This window comes from Microtus pennsylvanicus, chromosome 17 (assembly GCF_037038515.1).
Source record: "Microtus pennsylvanicus isolate mMicPen1 chromosome 17, mMicPen1.hap1, whole genome shotgun sequence".
Classification (NCBI taxonomy): Eukaryota; Metazoa; Chordata; class Mammalia; order Rodentia; family Cricetidae; genus Microtus; species Microtus pennsylvanicus.
Window position 1 is genome coordinate 27,041,131 of NC_134595.1, and position 20,016 is coordinate 27,061,146.

The window sequence follows — 20,016 nt, forward strand, 5'->3', positions numbered from 1 at the left end:
ACACTGAGCTCTTTTAGAGGACCTAGGTTCAATTCCCAGCACCCATATGGCAGCTCACAACTGTCTGTAATTCCAGTTCCTGGGGACCTGACACCTATGGCAAAACACCAATGCACATAAAATAAAAATAAGTAAATTTTAAAAAATAGTAATTGTAAAAATACAATAAGCTGAAAGGTTTAGAAAGTGTGAAAAGGGGATTGATGGTCACATGAGGGGTTCCATTGTAGTTTCTGTCTCTCCTGAGAGTTACCATTGAACTATTGCCATGATGCTACTAGATGCTATGCTTCGTTAGGGTACCAGGGCTGACAATCCTTGACATCAATTGTTGCTGAAGCTATGTAGACAGACTTGTTTGTATCTATATTGAAGAGCTACAGTCTTTGAACTGCCACTTTATAAAGGGACTTTCTGTAAATTGATATGCCAAGTTAATTGGATGGTGAACAGTTTATCTAATTTTTCCTTAAGTAGGTGGTGGAAGAGTAGGCACTTTCTGTTTGCCAACAGTACGTACTTGAGTTCATGTAGCTTTGAGGGATAAATAGGAGACATCATCCTCTGTCTGGCATGAATAGTTATTGTGCCATTCTCTTGTCTTTAAGGTGGAAAATAGCTATTCAATTTCTGTGCCGATCTTCAAACAGTTTCACAAGAATATCATTGGGAAAGGAGGCGCGAACATTAAAAAGGTGATCAATTCATCTTGCCCAGCCCTAAAACCTTTGTGGATTAAAAGGAGGAACTGACCTTCCTTCCCAGCCCTGTGCTCAAGTGTGTCTACTGTAGGAAAACTGTTTATCTTGTATGCATCTCCTTTAGATTCGTGAAGAAAGCAACACCAAGATTGACCTTCCTGCAGAGAACAGCAACTCTGAGACCATTGTCATCACTGGCAAGAGAGCCAACTGTGAAGCTGCCCGGAGCCGGATACTGTCTATCCAGAAAGATCTGGTAATGGGAGATGTTTCTTGGTGGAACTCCTTATCCATTTCCTATGTTGTAAAATCTGGGCTCGGCTTTAAACCTGGAAAGTGTTAATCATGTGATCAGCAGCTCTCTACTTCTGTTTCTTAATTCTTGTTTACTTGGCACTGCAGCAGTGATGCCGTTTGTCCTCGTGTTTGGCCCAGTGCTACTTTAGTAGATTTGGTTTTTTGAGACAGCTTTCTCTGTCTAGTCCTGGCTGTCTTGGAATTCACTTGGTAGACCAGGCTGGCTTCAAACTAAGAGATCCACCTGCCTCTGCCTCCAGAGTGCTGGGATTAAAGGTGTACCAACATAACTACCACCCTGCATAGATATTTCCCTTTTGTTAATTTTTATGCCACTTGAATATCATTTCCGGAGCTGGAGAGATGGCTCAATGGATAAAATACTCACTGAGCAAACTTGAGGACATGAATCTCAGAAATCATGTTGAAACCAGGCTCAATAGTATACGTCTGTGATTACAGTGTGTGGACATAGATGGATATGGAACTGAAGACAAGAGAATCCCCAGAATCTGATAGACTAGCCAACTTAACATATGTAGTAGATAAAAAGAGGCCCTCTCTCACACAAGGGGGAAGATGAGGATGATACACCCAAGATTGTTCTCAGACATATACATAAGGTTTAAAAAGGAAAGCAAACTATCTCAAAGTGCCCACCGAATTTTGTTTAGCTTTTTAAAAATGAACATGCTATAAGATAAAAATGTTTTCATTGTGCAGTTTGGTAATCTTGGTATGTATACTCATGGGATCATCTTACTGTGTGACTTCTCCTAGGGAGACCTATCTTTTCATACTAGATAGGGCACAAACAACACAACAAAGTAACCAGTACACCAAAGTCCAATTTGGTAACCCAGTGAGTTTATTGGTCATTTTACAGAACATAGATGAGAGGTTAGTTACAGCTACATGGGTGACCTCTTGTGAAAGCATCGTCCCTGAACCTCAATGTAACACTTGGAGACATCTTAGACAGTTGGAAACTTCCTCTCTCTGCAATTATTACTTCATGTATAACTGTGGGGAGGGTCTTTGTGGATCTTTAAGTTTCGAGACCTTTTCAAGACTTTGGAGGGGTTTTTAATTCCTAAACTTTATAAATTTAATTTACTTGATGAGACGGGAACCTTCTCCAGAAGAGAACTTGCTTTTGTTTGTAGACTGGGTCTGACTACTTAGCCTTGTTTGGCCTGGAACTCAACAGAGATCCATCTGCCTCTACTTGGGACGAAAGTTATGTGCCACTACACCCAGCCTAGAGAGATTAATTCGGAAATCATTATACAGCACATCCCCATAAGTCAAATTAGTGTCTAATTATTGTTGCATGCTTTCATATACTTTTGAACTTTAAGTTACTAGGAAACCATTTACTCCTTTCGGGTTGTTAGACAATATCACACCTGACTCTATCTAGTTTATGTCCAAGTACCTTCTGCTGAGGTTGACGCATTGAGTACTGTGATAGTCTTCCAGAAACTCGGCACCATGTCATCTACTGAAGGTGGTACTCTGGGCTATGACTGGGATACAGGCACCATCCCTTTCAGTCCTAGGTTCCTCCTCTGCCCAGGGTAATGTGTATGTAGACCAGTATTTGAGTGGCCTCTATTTCTCAGGTTTGTTAATCCATGCTTCCCCCTTTAGACTCTGGTCTGTGTAGTCAAACAGCCTCATCCCTGGCTGATAGCTGTTTCCTCACTTCTTGTGACTCAGCTTGCCTGTTTCTCATCACCAGTATCTTTAAAATACTTTTCTGGGTAAAGAGTAGATTCAGTCTTTATTTCATCTTGATCAAAATCAGAATCTTGGTTTTGATAAGAAAATTTGTCTCAAGACATATTCATCTGCCAGCCACCTGCAGAATTGACTAAAGCAACAGGTCCAGCATTGCATAGTCTAAAGTCGTGGCTTTCCTATTATGCTCTTTATGCCTTCCTGCTGCCCTAAACTCAGCATGCCATCCTGTTTCTTCAAACATCCTCAAGCTGGAGCTGCATTCTTTTCTTGTGGGCTTTTCTCACCACACAAATTGTAACTTCCTCTTAATGTTGTATTTGATTTCAGGCCAACATAGCTGAGGTGGAGGTCTCAATCCCTGCCAAACTTCACAACTCTCTCATTGGCACAAAGGGCCGTCTGATCCGCTCCATCATGGAGGAATGTGGTGGAGTCCACATCCACTTTCCTGTGGAGGGTTCTGGAAGTGACACGGTTGTCATCAGGGGTCCGTCCTCAGATGTAGAGAAGGCCAAGAAGCAGCTCCTGCATCTGGCTGAGGAGAAGGTGAGTCACTGCTGACACTCCCTTTGTCAGTCTGGAAAGTCTTAAGTGTTCTTCCCTTGTGGCAGGTCAGAAAACAACTTTAATAGGCACTTGTGTGTACAAATGTCCACACATAGGAGCAGAAGGTAGTACTTTGAATCACTAAGGTGGTGGGTTAAGGGGAAGCAGTTAACATTTCAGAATGGATTAAAATATGATTTACCGTAGAACTCAAAGTTCTTTTATCTGTAGTTCTGAGATTTGACCAAGACAGTCCTCTAACCGCCACTGCCATCAATTTATTAACTACCACCTTTTTCCAAAAACTCTCCATTGGTCCTTCTGTCAATCCCCCAGGGGCTGGTGTGGTGCAACATGCCTTTAATTCCAGCAGTCTGAAGGCAGAGGCAGACACATCTCTAACTTCCAGGCCAATAAGGGGTACATAGTAAGAGCTGTCTCAAAAAAACTAAGCAAACAAAATCTCGGTCTGAATATAGACCTTTCTACTTGGACAGAACCACAGGTTTGGGATGGCCAGCCTTACAGACCGGGATGTCAACTGATGGGGACTCCTTCCTTCAAGTGTAGTTTGTCTTAATTTGTAATTATCGAGGTGAGGAGCACAATAGGGATAGCTTGGTGGTTAAGTACTGATGGACTAGGGACGTGGCTTACCACAAACCATTAGGATTGGAGTTTGGATCCTCAGAACCCGTATAAAAGCCAGATGGATATGGTAGCCCATCTATATCTTAATTCTTGGGCAGCAGAGCAAGATGGCTAGTCACGGGCTGCAGAGATGGCTGGGAGGTTAAGAGCACTGACTGTTCTTCCAGAGGTCCAGAGTTCAATTCCCAGCAAACACATGGTGGCTCATAACCATCTGTAATGATCTGGTGGCTTCTGGCCTGCAGGTATAATATAAAGTAGAGGGTAATTAAACACTCAATGTTGAGCCTAAAAACACACACACCCTAAAAAAAATTTTTTTTTATTAATATTTGCTTGAGCTAGCCGGGCAGAGGTGACGCATGTCTTAACCCCAGCATTTGGGAGGCAGATGTAGGCAGATCATTGTAAATTGCCTGGTCTACAAAGTTAGTTCCGGGGGGAAAAAATTTGCTTGGACTGTTCTGATCTTTTGTTTTTCTACATGGATTCAACTATTATCTTTGTTTTTAGTGATACTATAAATAGGTATTTTTAATTTTCTGTGGTTGACATGTAGAAATATATTTATTTATACATACTAAATACTTATCAATTCTCATAATGTCTTGGCACATTTCTGTCTTGTATGTAAAACTCACTGGTCTGTGAGTAGGCACATTAGTTTTTAAATAATGTTGATTATGAACATCTTTATCCAAGGAGTAATCAATTTTTATGGTAATATTTGAAGTCTTCTTCCTCATATTCTTCATGCTGTGGGCCAGGTGGCATATCCAAAGGCAGGCAGGCTGTAATCTGCCAGGCACACACCTGTAAAGAGATCACAGTGTCCAGCTTTTGTTGTGCCCTGCTTTGTTGGTGCAAAACAAGGGCTTTGGGCTACCGTTAGTTGAGGGCCCTGTCTCTGCTGTGACCTTTATAGCTGGTGGTTCTCCAGACTTGAGCTGGTGAGTTGCTGTTGTGTATTGGCTAGTCTGTGGTGCTGGGAAGGAACAGGGCTGGCCTTTGGAACACTTTTGATGTGTTTGATCTGGAAGAATATGAAAAAGTGGGAGAGCCATGGCCCAGTAAACCCTGCTCTCCTCAGGGCTTGCACTGTGCCTGTTTGCCCCCACACATTAGCACACCTCTAGTGGGTAACAAATGGCTTGGAGAAGTTTAGTCATTGCTGATAACTAACTGGACCAGAGTTATTTCTGTATTTTTCTGATGGTTGTGGAGAAAAATGACTGTCTAGGTGTTCTTGTGTGGGGTGTAAGATGTGATAATTCTATTGGGTGTGGGGTGTTAATAAAACACAGGACACTGAAAATGCATAAGGAGAGGCCACCCTACTTCTCAGATCTCGTACACTGTGGCCCAGGCAGGCTGTTAGGGGCAAACATACATGTAATTTATTTCTGCAGCAAACCAAGAGTTTTACTGTGGACATCCGAGCCAAGCCAGAATATCACAAATTCCTCATTGGCAAAGGGGGAGGTAAAATCCGAAAGGTGCGTGACAGTACTGGAGCCCGCATCATATTCCCAGCTGCTGAGGATAAGGACCAGGACCTGATCACAATCATAGGAAAAGAGGATGCTGTCCGTGAGGCCCAGAAGGAGCTGGAAGCACTGATCCAGAACCTGGTAAGTTGCAGGCCTTAGCTGTCAGTGCTGCTCATGCTATGGTAGGAGAGTACATCTTCTTCAGTTCCTTTCTTCACTACAGGATAATGTGGTTGAAGACTACATGCTGGTGGATCCCAAGCACCACCGCCATTTTGTTATCCGAAGAGGGCAGGTTTTGCGAGAGATCGCTGAAGAATATGGAGGGGTGATGGTCAGCTTCCCACGCTCTGGCACGCAGAGTGACAAAGTCACCCTCAAGGGTGCCAAGGACTGTGTGGAGGCAGCCAAAAAGCGCATCCAGGAAATCATTGAAGATCTGGTGAGCACCCGGGAGCTCTGATTGGACTCTGATTACCTTTGTGTGTCCGTGAATCCCACCGAGACTGTCCTGAGAGTGTCCCCTTCTTCACATGTCTTATAGTCTTCCTTGCAAGGCCTTATGCCCCCTCTGCTAATAGTCAGCTGATGTCTGATGTGACTGCTCACCAGCAGACAGTGTCTCATGGGCAGCTTGCTTCAGTGAGGCAACACTTGTATGTAAGGCAGGTATTATATATTTATATGAGTCTGTGTAATAAAAACTTTCCGTGGGTTGTGGGTATCTTTTTTACTAGAATCCATTGCAGGAGGCCAGCCCCCCTACCCTGTGTACCCCTCCACCCACTCATGCTGGGATCTCTAGGTTCCCTTCATAAAAGGTGGTGTGAACTAGTAGGGAAGATGGGTAGGGAGAAGCTATACTGTGACTTGTATTTGACCTTTGTTCGTTCTTGTGTCTACCTTCAGGAAGCTCAAGTGACTGTGGAATGTGCTATTCCCCAGAAGTTCCATCGATCTGTCATGGGCCCCAAAGGTTCAAGAATCCAGCAGATCACTAGGGACTACAATGTTCAAATTAAGTTCCCAGACAGAGAGGAGAACCCAGGTGGGTCTACTTAAGCTTAGCTCTGGTGATCACATTGGTGGTGACCATCACTACCCATGGTGCTGTCAAATGAGTCAAATGGTGGTTCTTTCTTGCCTCTTGTTTCGGCACTGGAATGATGCTCAAATGCTAGCATGGATTTCATCCTCCTGGTCTGTAAAGACAGGACAAGACCCCTAAAAGGGCCAGGAGCTTCCTTTGTCTTACCTAGGAAATTGCTGAGTCTAGTTCCACTCTTTTCTAGGACACTACTTTGAGTAGTAGAGAGGTGTCTGCTCAGCCGTAAAGAACCCTGTTCTCCAAGCCTCTTACCTCTGCCCGGGGGCACCGTTAAAGTACCCCATATCTCTTCCAGAAAGGCCTTAAGCCTAACAATGCTTGTTACCTTGTTCTACTTGGGTAGTTGGTAATAGGAGACTTTGGTTGAAGACAAGAAGAGTTAAATGTGATCCATTGCCAACGAAGTGTCATGTATGAACTTTGCCTGTTTTGCGTGTGTGAAACACAGGGTGTGGACTTTAGTACTGATGAGTCCTGGTTGATCTGCATGATCTAGAAACACCTTGCACCCTGTTTGTATATTTACTACTGTCATTGGCTTGGTGTCCATGGCATTTGTCCAGTCCATTTTCCTAAGGATGCAGGCCACTTATTAGGAATCTTGACCATACTGCTCCTTGGATTCCAAAGCTGAGTAAGTAATCTGTTTTCAGCAGTTTAGTGTTGAAACACTTACCAGAGGAAAAAGTGCATGGAATAGCATAATGAGCTGTACTGTGTTTTCTTAGCCGTCCCCATCCCCCAATTATCAATACATTTTCTAATTTTGAGTATGCATTTATACAATTATTTTATCAGTGAATGTTTCCTAGGAACCTTTGACTTAACCTTGGCATGTTCATCAAGATCACGTCTAGTATCACAGAGCTATTACATAATTTATAGTGTGTCTTCAGAGCTACCCTCTCCTAGAATTTCAGTTGATGGCTCTTTCATTATTTGTTTGTTCTGTTAGCTCATTTTGAAGCATGGGTTAATATTATCTGGGTATTTACAAGATAATATTATCTGGGCATTTACACCTTGCTTGTGTCCTAGTGACATGCCCCTTTATTTGGGGGCTTTTTCTTTCTGGCATGAGGAACTATCATGGGCCTATCTTGGCCTCTTCTTTTTGTCATTCGTAAATCTCTGAAACCCTCCATCCCTGTCCAGAGCTAGGTTACTTGAATTGAATTGTACGTACCAGTGTTGGGTAGTGAGTGCTGCATCACAGCTTCCCCAGCATTCAGACTTCTGCTCGCCTGTGACTCACGTGTGTATGTGATTTATACCTCTACAGTTGTCAACTAGGCTTTTCCCTTTATTCCTAGTTCACAGTGTGGAGCCTTCCATCCAAGAAAATGGAGATGAGGCTGGAGAGGGCAGAGAGACCAAAGAGACTGACCCTGGCTCTCCCAGGAGGTGTGACATCATAATCATTTCTGGCCGGAAAGAGAAATGCGAGGCTGCCAAGGAAGCCCTGGAGGTGCGTTTGCCTCACTCTTTCTCTTCCTTGGTGGTTCAGACTCTGCCCGGGTGGCAGCAGACCGTAGATCCTACCATTTCAGTCCCAAAAGTGCAAGCCTTTCTTCGCTGCTCACACAGCCCAGGCAGGCCATTTCTTTTCACCAGGACTCAGGATTCTATAGTTTACTCCCTGTCAGCAGTGTTAGGGCCTAGCCTCCTGGGCCATAGCCATGGCTCTGTAAAAGGATCTCGTTAGTGGGTGGATGTGAACTCATCCAGACAATGCCTGCATGGCAGGATCTGTTGACTGTTGCCATGCTGGAGCAAAGACTGAGGAATGTTAGGCCATAAATGTGGGAATTGAGTGCAGATAACTGGTCCACCTGTCCAGGAGACTCCCTTGCAACCCACACAGGCTTTGGCGAAGTTGTCACAACCACAGAGGCATGTCAGGAGTTGGGCCTTAGTATACTGTGTCTTTCCAGTGGGCCTTGGCCTGCTAAATGCCAAAGTATAGGTGCAAGAGTAAATCCTCTCTGCCAGCATTACCTTAGACTGTGCTCCCTGTCCTTTCTTTTCATTGAGCATTGAGATCTATGTAGACTGTTGATCTGGAGCTCATGATTTCTACCTAATTTCTACCATTGTTCTTCTAGGCACTGGTTCCAGTCACCATCGAGGTAGAGGTACCCTTTGACCTTCACCGTTATATCATTGGGCAGAAAGGAAGTGGAATCCGCAAGATGATGGATGAGTTTGAGGTAAACCATGTTTACTGGGTGCTATACTATGTGGGGACTGTTATCTGGAGAAAAACCCATGGCCCTCTGAGTGCTCCTGTCTTTCATCAACCCACATTGGCTCTGCCTCCGTCGTTTTGTTAAGTCAGCCACTGTCCTTCCTCCCAGTCTCCCTCAAATTCCCCAAGGCAGGTGAGCATCATTCCCTTTCCATCTTGGTCCTCTAGACATTGTTGGCTCTGTTGTGACAGGTGAATATACATGTACCAGCTCCCGAACTGCAGTCAGACATCATCGCCATCACTGGCCTTGCAGCAAATTTGGACAGGGCTAAGACGGGGCTACTGGATCGAGTAAAGGAGCTACAGGCTGAGCAGGAGGATCGGGTGAGCCAGAACGAGGCTGCCGGGCTGGGCTGGGGTAGGAAACAGTCTAGTTCAGAGCCTATTTCAGACAATAGGGCAGGAGGCCAAGCCAGGTGTCATTGCTGTTTTGTCAGAATCTGGTGGTCCTGCTATGAAAAGGCTAAAAGCTCAGAGTTTCCTTTACTCCCAAATCAAGAGAAATATTTTGATGTATCAGCTTCTACAGAAAGTATAGAAGATAGTACCTTATCTCAGGGATAAGTAGCTTGCTCCTGTGCCTCTGGCAGGGTGCTCTGTAAAGAGTTTTGAGTGACATGCTGCTGGGAGTTGGGCGTGGTCTGGGAACGTGGAATGTCACTCTGGGGAACTGGCCCTTTGTCGGGAGAGTTGTGTGTGAGCGCACATGTGTGGGCAGTCCCGTGGTAGCACAGCCCAGAGGCTTGTGCACATTATGGCTGCTGTGGTGCATCTCTAGCCTTGGGCTATGGAGGTCCTGAACGATCTCTCTGTCCTGTGGACAGACAGGCTCCAGGAAACTGCTTACAGATCATTTTCATTGGCTGGCTTACAAAATATTGGCACAGGGTGGGCCATTTAACATTCCCTGTGAGAGATCCTTTAGCCCATCCCCCAAATATGGTTCCAAACAGAAAATGTCTTGGCCTCTTCTATATGCCAGCCCTAAAAGACCTAGAAGATTTCATTCAAACTGATTCATCAAATCCCTGGTTCATAAATCAGAAAGCAAGAATAGAACTTCACAAGCAATTATATACTAGGTGAGGCATGAACAAGATAGTTCTATAGCAGGAACGAAGCAATACGTAGTTCTTCTGGACCCCAGGGTTAAATTAAAGGCCTCTGCTTGTTAGAGTTTCTGGCTTATGTTTTTTTTTTAAATATTTATTTATTTATTATGTATACAATGTTCTGTCTGTGTGTATGCCTGCAGGCCAGAAGAGGGCACCAGACCTCATTACAGATGGTTGTGAGCCACCATGTGGTTGCTGGGAATTGAACTCAGGACCTCAGAAGGGCAGCCAGTGCTCTTAACCACTGAGGCATCTCTCCAGCCCCCTCTGGCTCACGTTTTAAAGATCAGGCTGGACCTGGGCAGGGGTGGTAATCCCATCACTGGGGGGCTGGATCTCTGAGTTCAAGGTCAACCTTGAAAAACAAACAAATCAGGCTGGAAATGGTACCTGAGTACTAGTGGCTTAGTTTTAAATATAAGTGCTCATACTCACGAGTTCTCTCTCTCTCCCTATCCCCTTTTCTCTCCCTGCCTCCCCCACCCCCTCCTCCCCAACCACCCTATCCTCTGCCTCATTCTCACTTCATTGTAGGCTTTAAGGAGTTTTAAGCTGAGCGTCACTGTAGACCCCAAATACCATCCCAAAATTATCGGGAGAAAGGGGGCAGTGATCACCCAGATCCGCTTAGAGCATGAGGTGAACATCCAGTTTCCTGATAAAGATGATGGGAACCAGGTAAGATGACCATCTAAAAGGTTGTAGCTAGAACACTTGGGCAGGTAGAATCTTGTTGACCCTTGCCTTGACCTGGGTTTTGTTTTGTTTTTGTTGAAGATGATGTTTTTGAGACAAGGTCTCTATGTAGCCTTGGCTGTCCCAAAACTCAGTATGTAGAATAGGCTAATGTGGGATATTTGATAGCACTGTGAAACTCCAAGACTGTTAATAAATTAGTTAACCTTGAATCATGGGGCGGAGCCATAGAGAGTATGGAGCACTCAGGAAGATGGAGAGAGAGGCACAGAAAAGAGCAGGAAGGGACTTAAGGCTCTTAAGGCCTTTTAGGTTTGGGACGAGTGGAGATATGCTCTCTTGCTGGTCTCCAGCCAAAAAGGAAAGTCAGCTGGTTGCTTCTCAGCTTCTCTGATCTAGCAGGTTTTCACCCCAATATCTGACTTTCAAGTCTTTATTGACTTAGATTTAAAACAACAGGCTAGCATTAAAATCACATGGATCTGCCTCCTGAGTGTTGGGATTAAAGGCGTGCACTACCATGCCCTGCTTGACTTGGGAGTTATACTTAGGCAGATTTGTCAAGTGGGAAACAAGTGGATCTGTTAAAGGGACAATGGTGTGAGAATCTGACTTCACCTCAAGCTGTGAACCAGGGCCTAGTAGTTGTCAGCTTTGTGCTTCCTTGATTATTATCTGAGCAGTTTTAAATTCCCTGTGCCTACTCTGGCACTCCTGACAGCCAAGCCCTGACCCTCCAGCTGGTTCCTCCTTGAGCCATCATGCCTACATATGCGCACACTATGTCTACCAGTGCCAAGAGTTTGTGGCCAGGCTCCATTGAAATACTGAAAGCAGAAGGATAAAAGCCAGCCCAATCTAGATTCTCTGCATTCCCCATTCCATTAGCCATGGTCCCTGATGAGCTCTGCGCAGCCTCCTGTTATACATAAAAGAATGTGAAGGGTAACTCATCTCCTCACTTGGTTCCATCCTGGTGGACACACAGTCCATTCCACCTCATCTCCAAGTTTGCTTATTCCCCTCAGCTATGAGTTCAGTCCTTCCTTATTATTAGCTACCATGTCCATACTGGGAATTGAACTAGGGCCCTCTGGAAGAGCAGCCAGTGCTCTTAACAGCTCAGTTATCTCTACAGCCCTCAATTTGGAGATATTTAATATCTCCAAATATACGTGTCCCCAAATGGGGGGGGGCATAGTGAGGACAACGGATTTTATACATGTGTATATGTAAATCATCAAAAAATATATAGTTTGTTATCCTCACCATGCCTAATCTCCCATCAGATTCCCTGTAACTACTAATATTTTTAGGGGTTGATTCACCATTTTGACTTAACTAATCTGTGCGCCCAGTAGGGTAGAGCAGATGCATCTCTTTCTATAGGGCACACATATGCCATAGGGTATGTGTAGAGGTCAGTTTGTTTCCTTCTACCATGTAGGTCTCTAAGATTGAACTCACTGGGTTTGGCAGCAAGCGCCTTTACACACTGAGCCATCTTACCAGCCACAATCTCTTTAAACCCACAGCTTTTTCCTGTGAGAGTTGCACTTGCAGAACTGATTCTGTGGAGTGTGCTGACCATGGCCATGGCATGCCTGTTTTGGGTGAACCTTAATTGGATCCGCTGCCTAGCTTTACCCTTAGTCTGGACAGGAAGTTCTTAGTCTGCTGCCTCTCCCCTTGTTCCTAGATCTCTTGCTTCCCTCCCAGGCTGGATCTTTCTGCCTCCTAATGTTAACTCCAGGTATTTGTTACTTGTGTAGTCTCTCTGTGTTCTGTCCTTTTATTTGGGGCCTATTGTCCAGGAAATGAAAACACTGCTGCTGTTTCGTTCCCACATGTCCTTCTGTTGCTCAAATCTGGAGGCCTGAGCTGGTGGGTTTTGAGTGAGCAGAGAGGACTCTAAAGGTCCTGGACACCTCCAAAGCAGGTTAAGAAGCTGGGAACTTTGTCAATAGTCCCCAGCCTTGTGCCTGCTTTCTTGAAGCCGCCTACTGGTACTTCTCCATCTTCATCATCAGGTGTCCTTCCTAGCCTTGTCCTTTTTGATTTTTTTTTCTAACATTTCTCACATGTACATGTGTGTGTGTACATGTGCATACAAATGTGTCCACCCCACCCCCACAGCACACACATGGAGATCAGAGAACAGCTTGAGGGAGTGGTTTTTTTCCTTCCACCATCTTCGTTCGGGGGATCAGACTCAGGTTGTCAGATTTGGTAGCAAGCACCTTTATCCACTGAGCCCTCTCACTAGCCCTCCTTTCTGTCCCTTCTGGGGGTTTGGGAAGGAATAAGTGCTTAATGGATGTTAACTCTGGGTGGTTGTTTTTGAGTGTATGAATGTTTCGCCAGTATGTAGTACCCAAGGAGACCAGAAGAGATGTGGAGCTGTGGGTGATGTTTGTAGCTCTGTGGAAGCTGATTACCAAACCCAGGCCATCTATGAAAGCAGTGAGCCATAGCTCCAGCCCCAAGTTTTAATTTTTAGCTTTAATTATGTGTATTTGTGTATGGGCTCATGAGTACAGGTATCCACAGAAGCCAGAAGAGGGCATCAGACCTCCTGGAGCTAGAGTCACAGGCACTTATGCGCTGCCTGACATGGGTGGTGGGAATTGGCTAAGAACTGTGGTCCTCTGCAAGTATGGCAAGCATCTTAATTGCAGAGTCATCCTTCCAGCCCTTAACCTGTGGTTTACATCAGCCACCTGATGTGTTTCGACCTTATTCTGAGAGAATGACTCTCTCCCCTAAGGTGTGGTCTGATGAAGAACCGCCATCCACACACCTGCCGTGTGTCATTTCCTCAGGTCAGCCTACTCGCAGCACACTGCTGATCCTGGGCGTCCCAGGAGAGTCACTCTCTTCTCTGACTAAATTCTCCTTTTTAAGCCTCAGGATCAAATCACCATCACAGGGTATGAAAAGAACACTGAAGCTGCCCGTGACGCTATCTTGAAAATTGTGGGTGAGCTTGAGCAGATGGTTTCTGAGGATGTCCCATTGGACCACCGTGTGCATGCCCGCATCATTGGTGCCCGAGGCAAAGCCATCCGGAAAATCATGGATGAGTTCAAGGTGAGTCCAGACAAAGCCAACTGAAGCACAAGATTTAGAATGCCCATCCTTCCCAGGACACTGGCAACCTGCATACTCCTACCTGTACTACTGACCACACAGAGCTAGGAGGGAATGGGTATTTGGTTCTAAGGTATTAGGATCAGAGCCCCTGCAAGCTGCAGGTCAGTATTGTACTCTGACATCATTGGTAAGTACAATAATGAGGGCTCACAGAAGGGCAGAGTCATCAGGATATCTGCCATGCTCTTCTGCAAGGTGGGACTATCAGGCACACACTCGGTGCCTTTTGTCCTCAGGAAACCAGGCGGTCTGGCAGGATGATGCATGTGACTGCCTCAAGTGAAGAATCCTAAAACCCGACTTCCTAAAATTTTCCTGAATTCACTGACTAAGAATAGAAGTATGATGGTGAACTTTGGTCTAGAGTCCTCCCTTTAATGCCCTTTGACATTTGCTTCTTCCAGGTGGACATTCGCTTCCCACAGAGTGGAGCTCCAGACCCCAATTGCGTCACTGTGACAGGACTCCCGGAGAATGTGGAGGAAGCTATCGACCACATCCTCAACCTAGAGGAGGAATATGTGAGTCCTGTGCAGGCAGGATCTAGGGGGCCCTCAGCCCAGGCTGGGCTCTGAAGCATCCTGTCCCTTGATTAGTTGGAGGCCTGGCTATAATCCTGTGACAACCAAGCATGGGTAGGGGCAAGTGGGTGGGTGGGTGGCCCTGTGGCATCTAGCAAAATGGTCAGCTGGCTGTCTGTAGCTGACCAACACCACATTCTCTGCCATGCAGCTGGCTGATGTGGTGGACAGTGAGGCGCTGCAGGTTTACATGAAGCCCCCAGCACATGAAGAATCCAAGGCACCATCCAAAGGCTTTGTGGTGCGAGATGCTCCCTGGACCTCCAACAGCAGTGAGAAGGTCAGGTGGCACTTCTGTATTCCTGTACCCCAGGACACGGGCTAAGCTGCTGGGATAGTGGGATATGAGTGGAGTTACTCTGGAAACTATATAAGTCAGTGAGAGCCACCTGGCACTAAAGCTGTGTCCTCCCTCCCCACAGGCTCCTGATATGAGCAGCTCTGAAGAATTTCCCAGTTTTGGGGCTCAGGTGGCTCCCAAGACCCTCCCTTGGGGTCCCAAACGATAATGATCAAAAAGAAACCTTTCCAGCCTGCTGCCCAAACCCAGATGATGGTTCGTCTCAATCTGACCCAGCAGCTGGACCCTCGTAAATTGTTGATGCTCTTCCCCCTCCCCGAGGTCTCGCAGCAAAGCCTGGTGGGCTGGCCTTGAGTGGCTGCTTCTCCAGGCCTGGTCAGCACCCAGCAGGCTCAGGGTCTACTCCTGATGCTGTGCTCTGGGACAGGCACGCCACTGTGTGAAACACTAAGCAAGGTAATCGAGCATTTCGTGATCACAGACTCCAGCTTCCTGGTCCACCCAGCATGTAGTCAGCACTCTGACCTTCACACCAGAGCTCCAGCGGCTAGGAGCTGACTTCCTGTGTCATGACCTCAGGAAATAAATTTCCTTGACTTTATAAAAGCCAAAACGTTTGCCCTCTTCCTTTTCCCACCTCCCTCCTGCCCGCCACCTGTCACCCACACCTTCCTCTTGTGGAAAGCAGTCAGCTACCTTTAGCTGTCAAAATCTGCTTAGCACAGGCTACAGGAGAGGAGGAAGGCATGGTTTGGGGCAGCAAGAGGTCAGATGTCCTGGTGATCGAGTGGGTAAAGGTAGAGGGTGGCCTGGGTCCTCAAGATAGAACTGATGATACCCATGTTGGGTTCCGAAAGTATCAGCGGCTTCTACTGCAGCTTCAGCCTCATGCGCTGGAGTATATGCCCTAGAGGCACGGCTGTGTGTATGTCACCTGGGTTCCCTGTGGCTGTCACAGTGGACTGGGATGACTTGAGACTTTGGAGGCAAGGGGAGGTAGAGACTGGCTTCTCTTTGGTGGGAGAGGGGGCTTGACCCAGTGACAGCTCGACTTTTCCTACAACCTTTGGCCTCTTTGCCTCACCTAGACACCTTGTGTTCAGTTGCCTTCTTTCTACCTCAGCCAGTGTGGTAGTACTCTCGTGTGGGCTAGTGCCACCTCCAAGGCTCTTCTCTTGATTTAGACATTCTGGTGATTCTGGGCTTACCATTGAGTGAAGGGTAAGCTAGTGCTTTCCTTCAACCCACATGATTTAGGGGCTGGTGCTGAGCAGGGTGCTCATTCCCAGCCAGCCTGACATGTAGGCTCTAGCAAGCATACTTGGACGCTTTATGCAGTCCTGAGGGACAGGTTTGAGGGCAAGGTCATCAAGAGAGGCTGTCATTTAGCATGGGTTAAAAGGGAAGGCAGAATGAAAACAAAGGACCCAGTGCAGGGAGTGCTGCTAGCTGAGGGAGGCCTTTTCTCAGGTGCAAGAGGTAACTTGGACTACTGGCCCCAGCCCTGACCAGGAAAAGTGGTCCCCAGTAGAAGTATCCCCTTTGTGTTATGGAGACTGAGGAGGTCTTTTATCTCCAGGTCATCTGATCAACTAGCAACATGTCCTATCCCAGAAAAGCCAACCTGTGCCCATCTCATGGCCTTCCTGGGAAATAGTTGTCACTGCTACTGTGACACCTTTTCCGAAGTCTTTCACTCTCCACTTACTAACTCAGGCTTGGCTACCTGTAGACTCTTAACTCCTAAATGGATCCAGAATTGCTTCTCCAAGTCTAACTTGAGTTCCCTGTAGATGAAGCAACCCCACATGTACCCCATTATAGGAATGATAGTCAGATGGGAAAGAACATCTGCTTTGCTGGGTAGGCCGGCAGTTTGGGCCAGGCGGGGGAGACAGGGAGAGGGCGTCCCTGCCTTTCCTGGGAGCTGTCTCTTCTCCCATCTGCATGAGGCTGGGGACACCTTGCTTCCCTCCTGCCCTTCCAGCCCCCTCATCATCTTCACAGTCATCCAACATCCAGTCTCCTCCTTCCCCAGAAAGTAAAGTTGAGATGATCACCACAGGATTTTGCACATCTCCATTTATTGCTAAGTGCTGTAGACGTAAGCCCTACCCTACACTGTTGAGAGACTCACTCCTTTTCTGATTGTTAATAAGGACTATGAAATTGACTGTGCCTGGGTCACCTCTCTGTAGCCTCCACGCTGCTGAGGGGCCTAGGCAGGGGTGGGGAGTGTCCTTTCCTCGTTGTTGAATGTCTTCCATGTCCTGTTTCCATAGCTACATCCATCCCTTGGCCTTAACTTTGGAATTTGGAAATTATATGCAAACATGTGTAAAGGCTCATGAATATGGATGACACTGGAATTTTATAAATTCTAAAATAAAACCCAAAACCAGATGCAGTGTGATGAGACTCATTTTATCAAATATATATTCTCTCCTTGTGACTAAGTGGTAATTTCTTGATCCATTTTAGATTCTCTGGCAATTCTGTCCTATTCAGTGGGATTTCCCTGGGGAACTCTTGCCTGTTCCTGCACCTTAACCCATCCCAGACAGTGGCTTCCCCTGAGCTATTAACTGAGACAGCTCTGCTTGGAGAGCAGCTTGATCTTTGTAAAACCCGCAACATCCCCAGGTTTTCTGTTGACATTTCCTGACAGGCTTTCCCAACACCAGGCTGAGGTTGACCTGGAGGCAGGGTCCTGCCAGGAGACTGTAGAAGCTAAGAAGGAAGGGGGTGGAGACAGCAAGGGTAGGAAAGGCTACTCCAGTTCCCTTGAGATAGAAGATCCCATTAAAGAGCAGGGAACTAGCATAGCACCTCTGGTGCTGAGAAGACTGATAACCCAGCATCTCCATCCCAAGACGTGCATCCTGAGTAAAACGGTTCCAAATAAAAACAGGACCCCACAACCCGTCTACCTTCAGGTCCCAACAGCCAATAAACACCTCCTATATAAGGCTCTCCCTGGTGTGCAGAGGAAGTCACTGGGAATCCATGACTCATTCCTGGCGTAGTTGTTTGGATGGGGTGAGGGGCATGTATAAGTGTGGGCCACCTTGCATTGGTTTCAGTGAAATTCCTTCTGTTTGGTCAAGTTGACTTTAATATTTTAAAGATGGCACCAGTACAATGGCTGAGCAGGTGCATGTCTTAGTGACTGTCACTGAAGAAACAAGGCAACCTTCAGAAGAAACTTTACTTTGGCTTATGCTTCCAGGAGGTTTAAAAGTCTACAATACTGGAGACAGCATAACAGCAGGAGGATGAAAGCTCACAGCTCTACCCAGAAATATGAGGAGCACCAACTGGAACGGCACACTTTTTCTCAAAGCCTGCTCTGCCATAAAATTTCCTCCAGCAAGGCTGCAACACCTAAACATCCCCAAATAGCATCACCAAATGGGGATGGAGTATTCAGCTGCCAAAGCCTACCAGGGACGTTTCTCATTCGAACCACTACACTGCCCAAGCCTGGCATTCTCTGGAACCCGCAGTGGAAGAACTGGCCCCACAAAAAGTCGTTTCCTGATGGCTACATGTGAGCTGTGGCAGACATCCCCATATTTACCCACAATAATAGATTTTAAAAATTACAACAGCAGAACAAACAGCTTGAAGCAAGTAAATGTAGTTGGTGTTGTAAGGCTACCTAGTAGATGCATTCATTGAACTGGCTAGGTTGTCCAGTAGCCATGCAAGGTTCAGTGGGCAGCTGTGACCCATGGCAAATGGCAGAGTGAGCACAAAGCCACGTCTGAGGCCAGAAGTTGCCAAAGTTAACAATGGGTGGGTGAGTGAGTGGTTTGGGGAAGTTTTGAAGCAAGTGTGTGTGCTTCCCAGCCCCTTCCAAGACTGCACATCTCTCTTGTCGCAGCCGAGAACCCTACAGAAATAAGCACAGGTAAGAGTGACTGAGACCTTTATTCCAGTGTGACTGAAAGGCCCGGGTCCCATCATGAGTGGGCAGCTAAGTTAGGAAATAACTGGCAATTAACCATCAGTTAACCCAGCTAACAGGAGGAAACGGCCCAAATTGTACCCAGTCTGAAAAGTAACAAAAAGGAGAGGAAATAGGAAAGACCCACTAGGTATCACAGAAATCTGTTTTCTGTGTTCGGTCCTTCCTGCTTCCACTATAAGGGGTAAGGCTTCATTCCACAGCCTTCCCCGTTCTGTGCCCAGCACTGGAAAGCGCAGGAGACAAAGGGGATAGATACTGCAGAGACCTTGATCTGTCAGGATAAAGAGGCCAAGACAAGAGAGAACCCAGAGGTAATCGGGTATGCAAGGAAGAGCAGGTGCAAGCTGTGGCCTCGGATGTTTCAGGTCTGAGAGCCAGATGTGCAGATGTGTACTGGCCATGTGAGGAAAAGGCAGAGGGTAGGACTGGAGGGGTGACCTGACCCTACACCATCACACGGAATGGCAGGGACCCCAGAGTCTAACCTGCTCAGTTGACAATGACAGAAGTTATGCAATGGATGGGGGTGGGGGGAGGGAAGGTTATGTCAACAGTAAAGCCACCTCCTGGTCACTAAGATTCAGGACTGCATACAGAGGACCCTTAGTCTTTGGTTTAGGGACAGGAAACAGGGATCCTCCCTATTGGGGACAAGAGAAAGTCGTGGCGGAGGGAAGGACAGGTGCTCTGAGGACAATGGTCAGCACTACAAATATGAGAGCTACAGAAGCCCCTTCAGGTAGCCCTTTTGCCTTGAGATCATTGGCTCATGGGACTTGGGAATGGCAGTAGGGGATAGCTTCCTAAAGGCCAACAGATGTCTCCTTTTGGTGGCCTTAGGAATATCTAGTAGAGGTGGTAACCAAGCAGTATGTGTGAGCCAAAGACTGTGGCAGCCAAGGGCCATGGTTATTCTAAACCAAGCATAGGAGATAAGTTGAGTCGGGGCCAGGAGCACGTGCAACAAATGACCGAGACAACTGGCTACCTGCCCTTCTTCCTCCCAGCATTCAGTCCAGTCCTCTCTGCCTACCTAAATTCTGCCCTATCAGGCCAAGGCGGTCTCTTTATTCATTAACCAATACAAGCAACACATGCACAGTGAAGTGGCTCCTAGTGCATCCTCAGCAGGCTTCCAGGCAAGTGTGTCAGCCTCCAGTAACCCCTCCTGTGACTTCAGAGATGGAGGAGAGGTTACCAGTTCTAAGACCCTAGGCTGGAAGGCCCAGACTCTGAGCTTGGAAGCCGGTCATCCTTCACTCCACTTGCTCCAAGGAGAGCCTGTCTTGGGGAAAGTGAGTTGTCAGGTGGACTACAGAACAGACGTGACAATAAAGCCCTCAGTCCTTCACCCACTTTGTAGCTGTGCTGCCAGGACTGAGTAGGCGGAAACCAAGGCCCATGGTT

At 46.7% G+C, this 20,016-nt stretch overlaps 2 protein-coding genes across 5 annotated transcripts in view; one reads left to right on the forward strand and one right to left on the reverse strand.

The window, feature by feature from the left end:
* Positions 1–15,249, forward strand: part of Hdlbp (high density lipoprotein binding protein) — a 72,829-nt gene extending 57,580 nt beyond the window's left edge. For all 4 annotated transcript variants that reach the window (XM_075951975.1, XM_075951972.1, XM_075951974.1 and 1 more), the window contains 14 exons: positions 609–695; positions 826–957; positions 3,072–3,290; positions 5,351–5,572; positions 5,655–5,873; positions 6,341–6,479; positions 7,853–8,007; positions 8,645–8,749; positions 8,980–9,114; positions 10,440–10,583; positions 13,506–13,691; positions 14,159–14,275; positions 14,487–14,615; positions 14,758–15,249. In XM_075951975.1, coding sequence (XP_075808090.1) covers positions 609–695; positions 826–957; positions 3,072–3,290; positions 5,351–5,572; positions 5,655–5,873; positions 6,341–6,479; positions 7,853–8,007; positions 8,645–8,749; positions 8,980–9,114; positions 10,440–10,583; positions 13,506–13,691; positions 14,159–14,275; positions 14,487–14,615; positions 14,758–14,844 — 2,076 coding nt within the window. In that variant the 3' untranslated portion in view covers positions 14,845–15,249. The remainder of the gene's footprint in view (positions 1–608; positions 696–825; positions 958–3,071; positions 3,291–5,350; positions 5,573–5,654; positions 5,874–6,340; positions 6,480–7,852; positions 8,008–8,644; positions 8,750–8,979; positions 9,115–10,439; positions 10,584–13,505; positions 13,692–14,158; positions 14,276–14,486; positions 14,616–14,757) is intronic.
* Positions 15,250–17,862: 2,613 nt separating this feature from the next.
* The window catches only part of Ano7 (anoctamin 7), a 33,387-nt gene continuing 31,233 nt past the window's right edge, over positions 17,863–20,016 (reverse strand). The window contains exon 24 of the mRNA XM_075951809.1: positions 17,863–19,890. Coding sequence (XP_075807924.1) covers positions 19,813–19,890 — 78 coding nt within the window. The 3' untranslated portion in view covers positions 17,863–19,812. The remainder of the gene's footprint in view (positions 19,891–20,016) is intronic.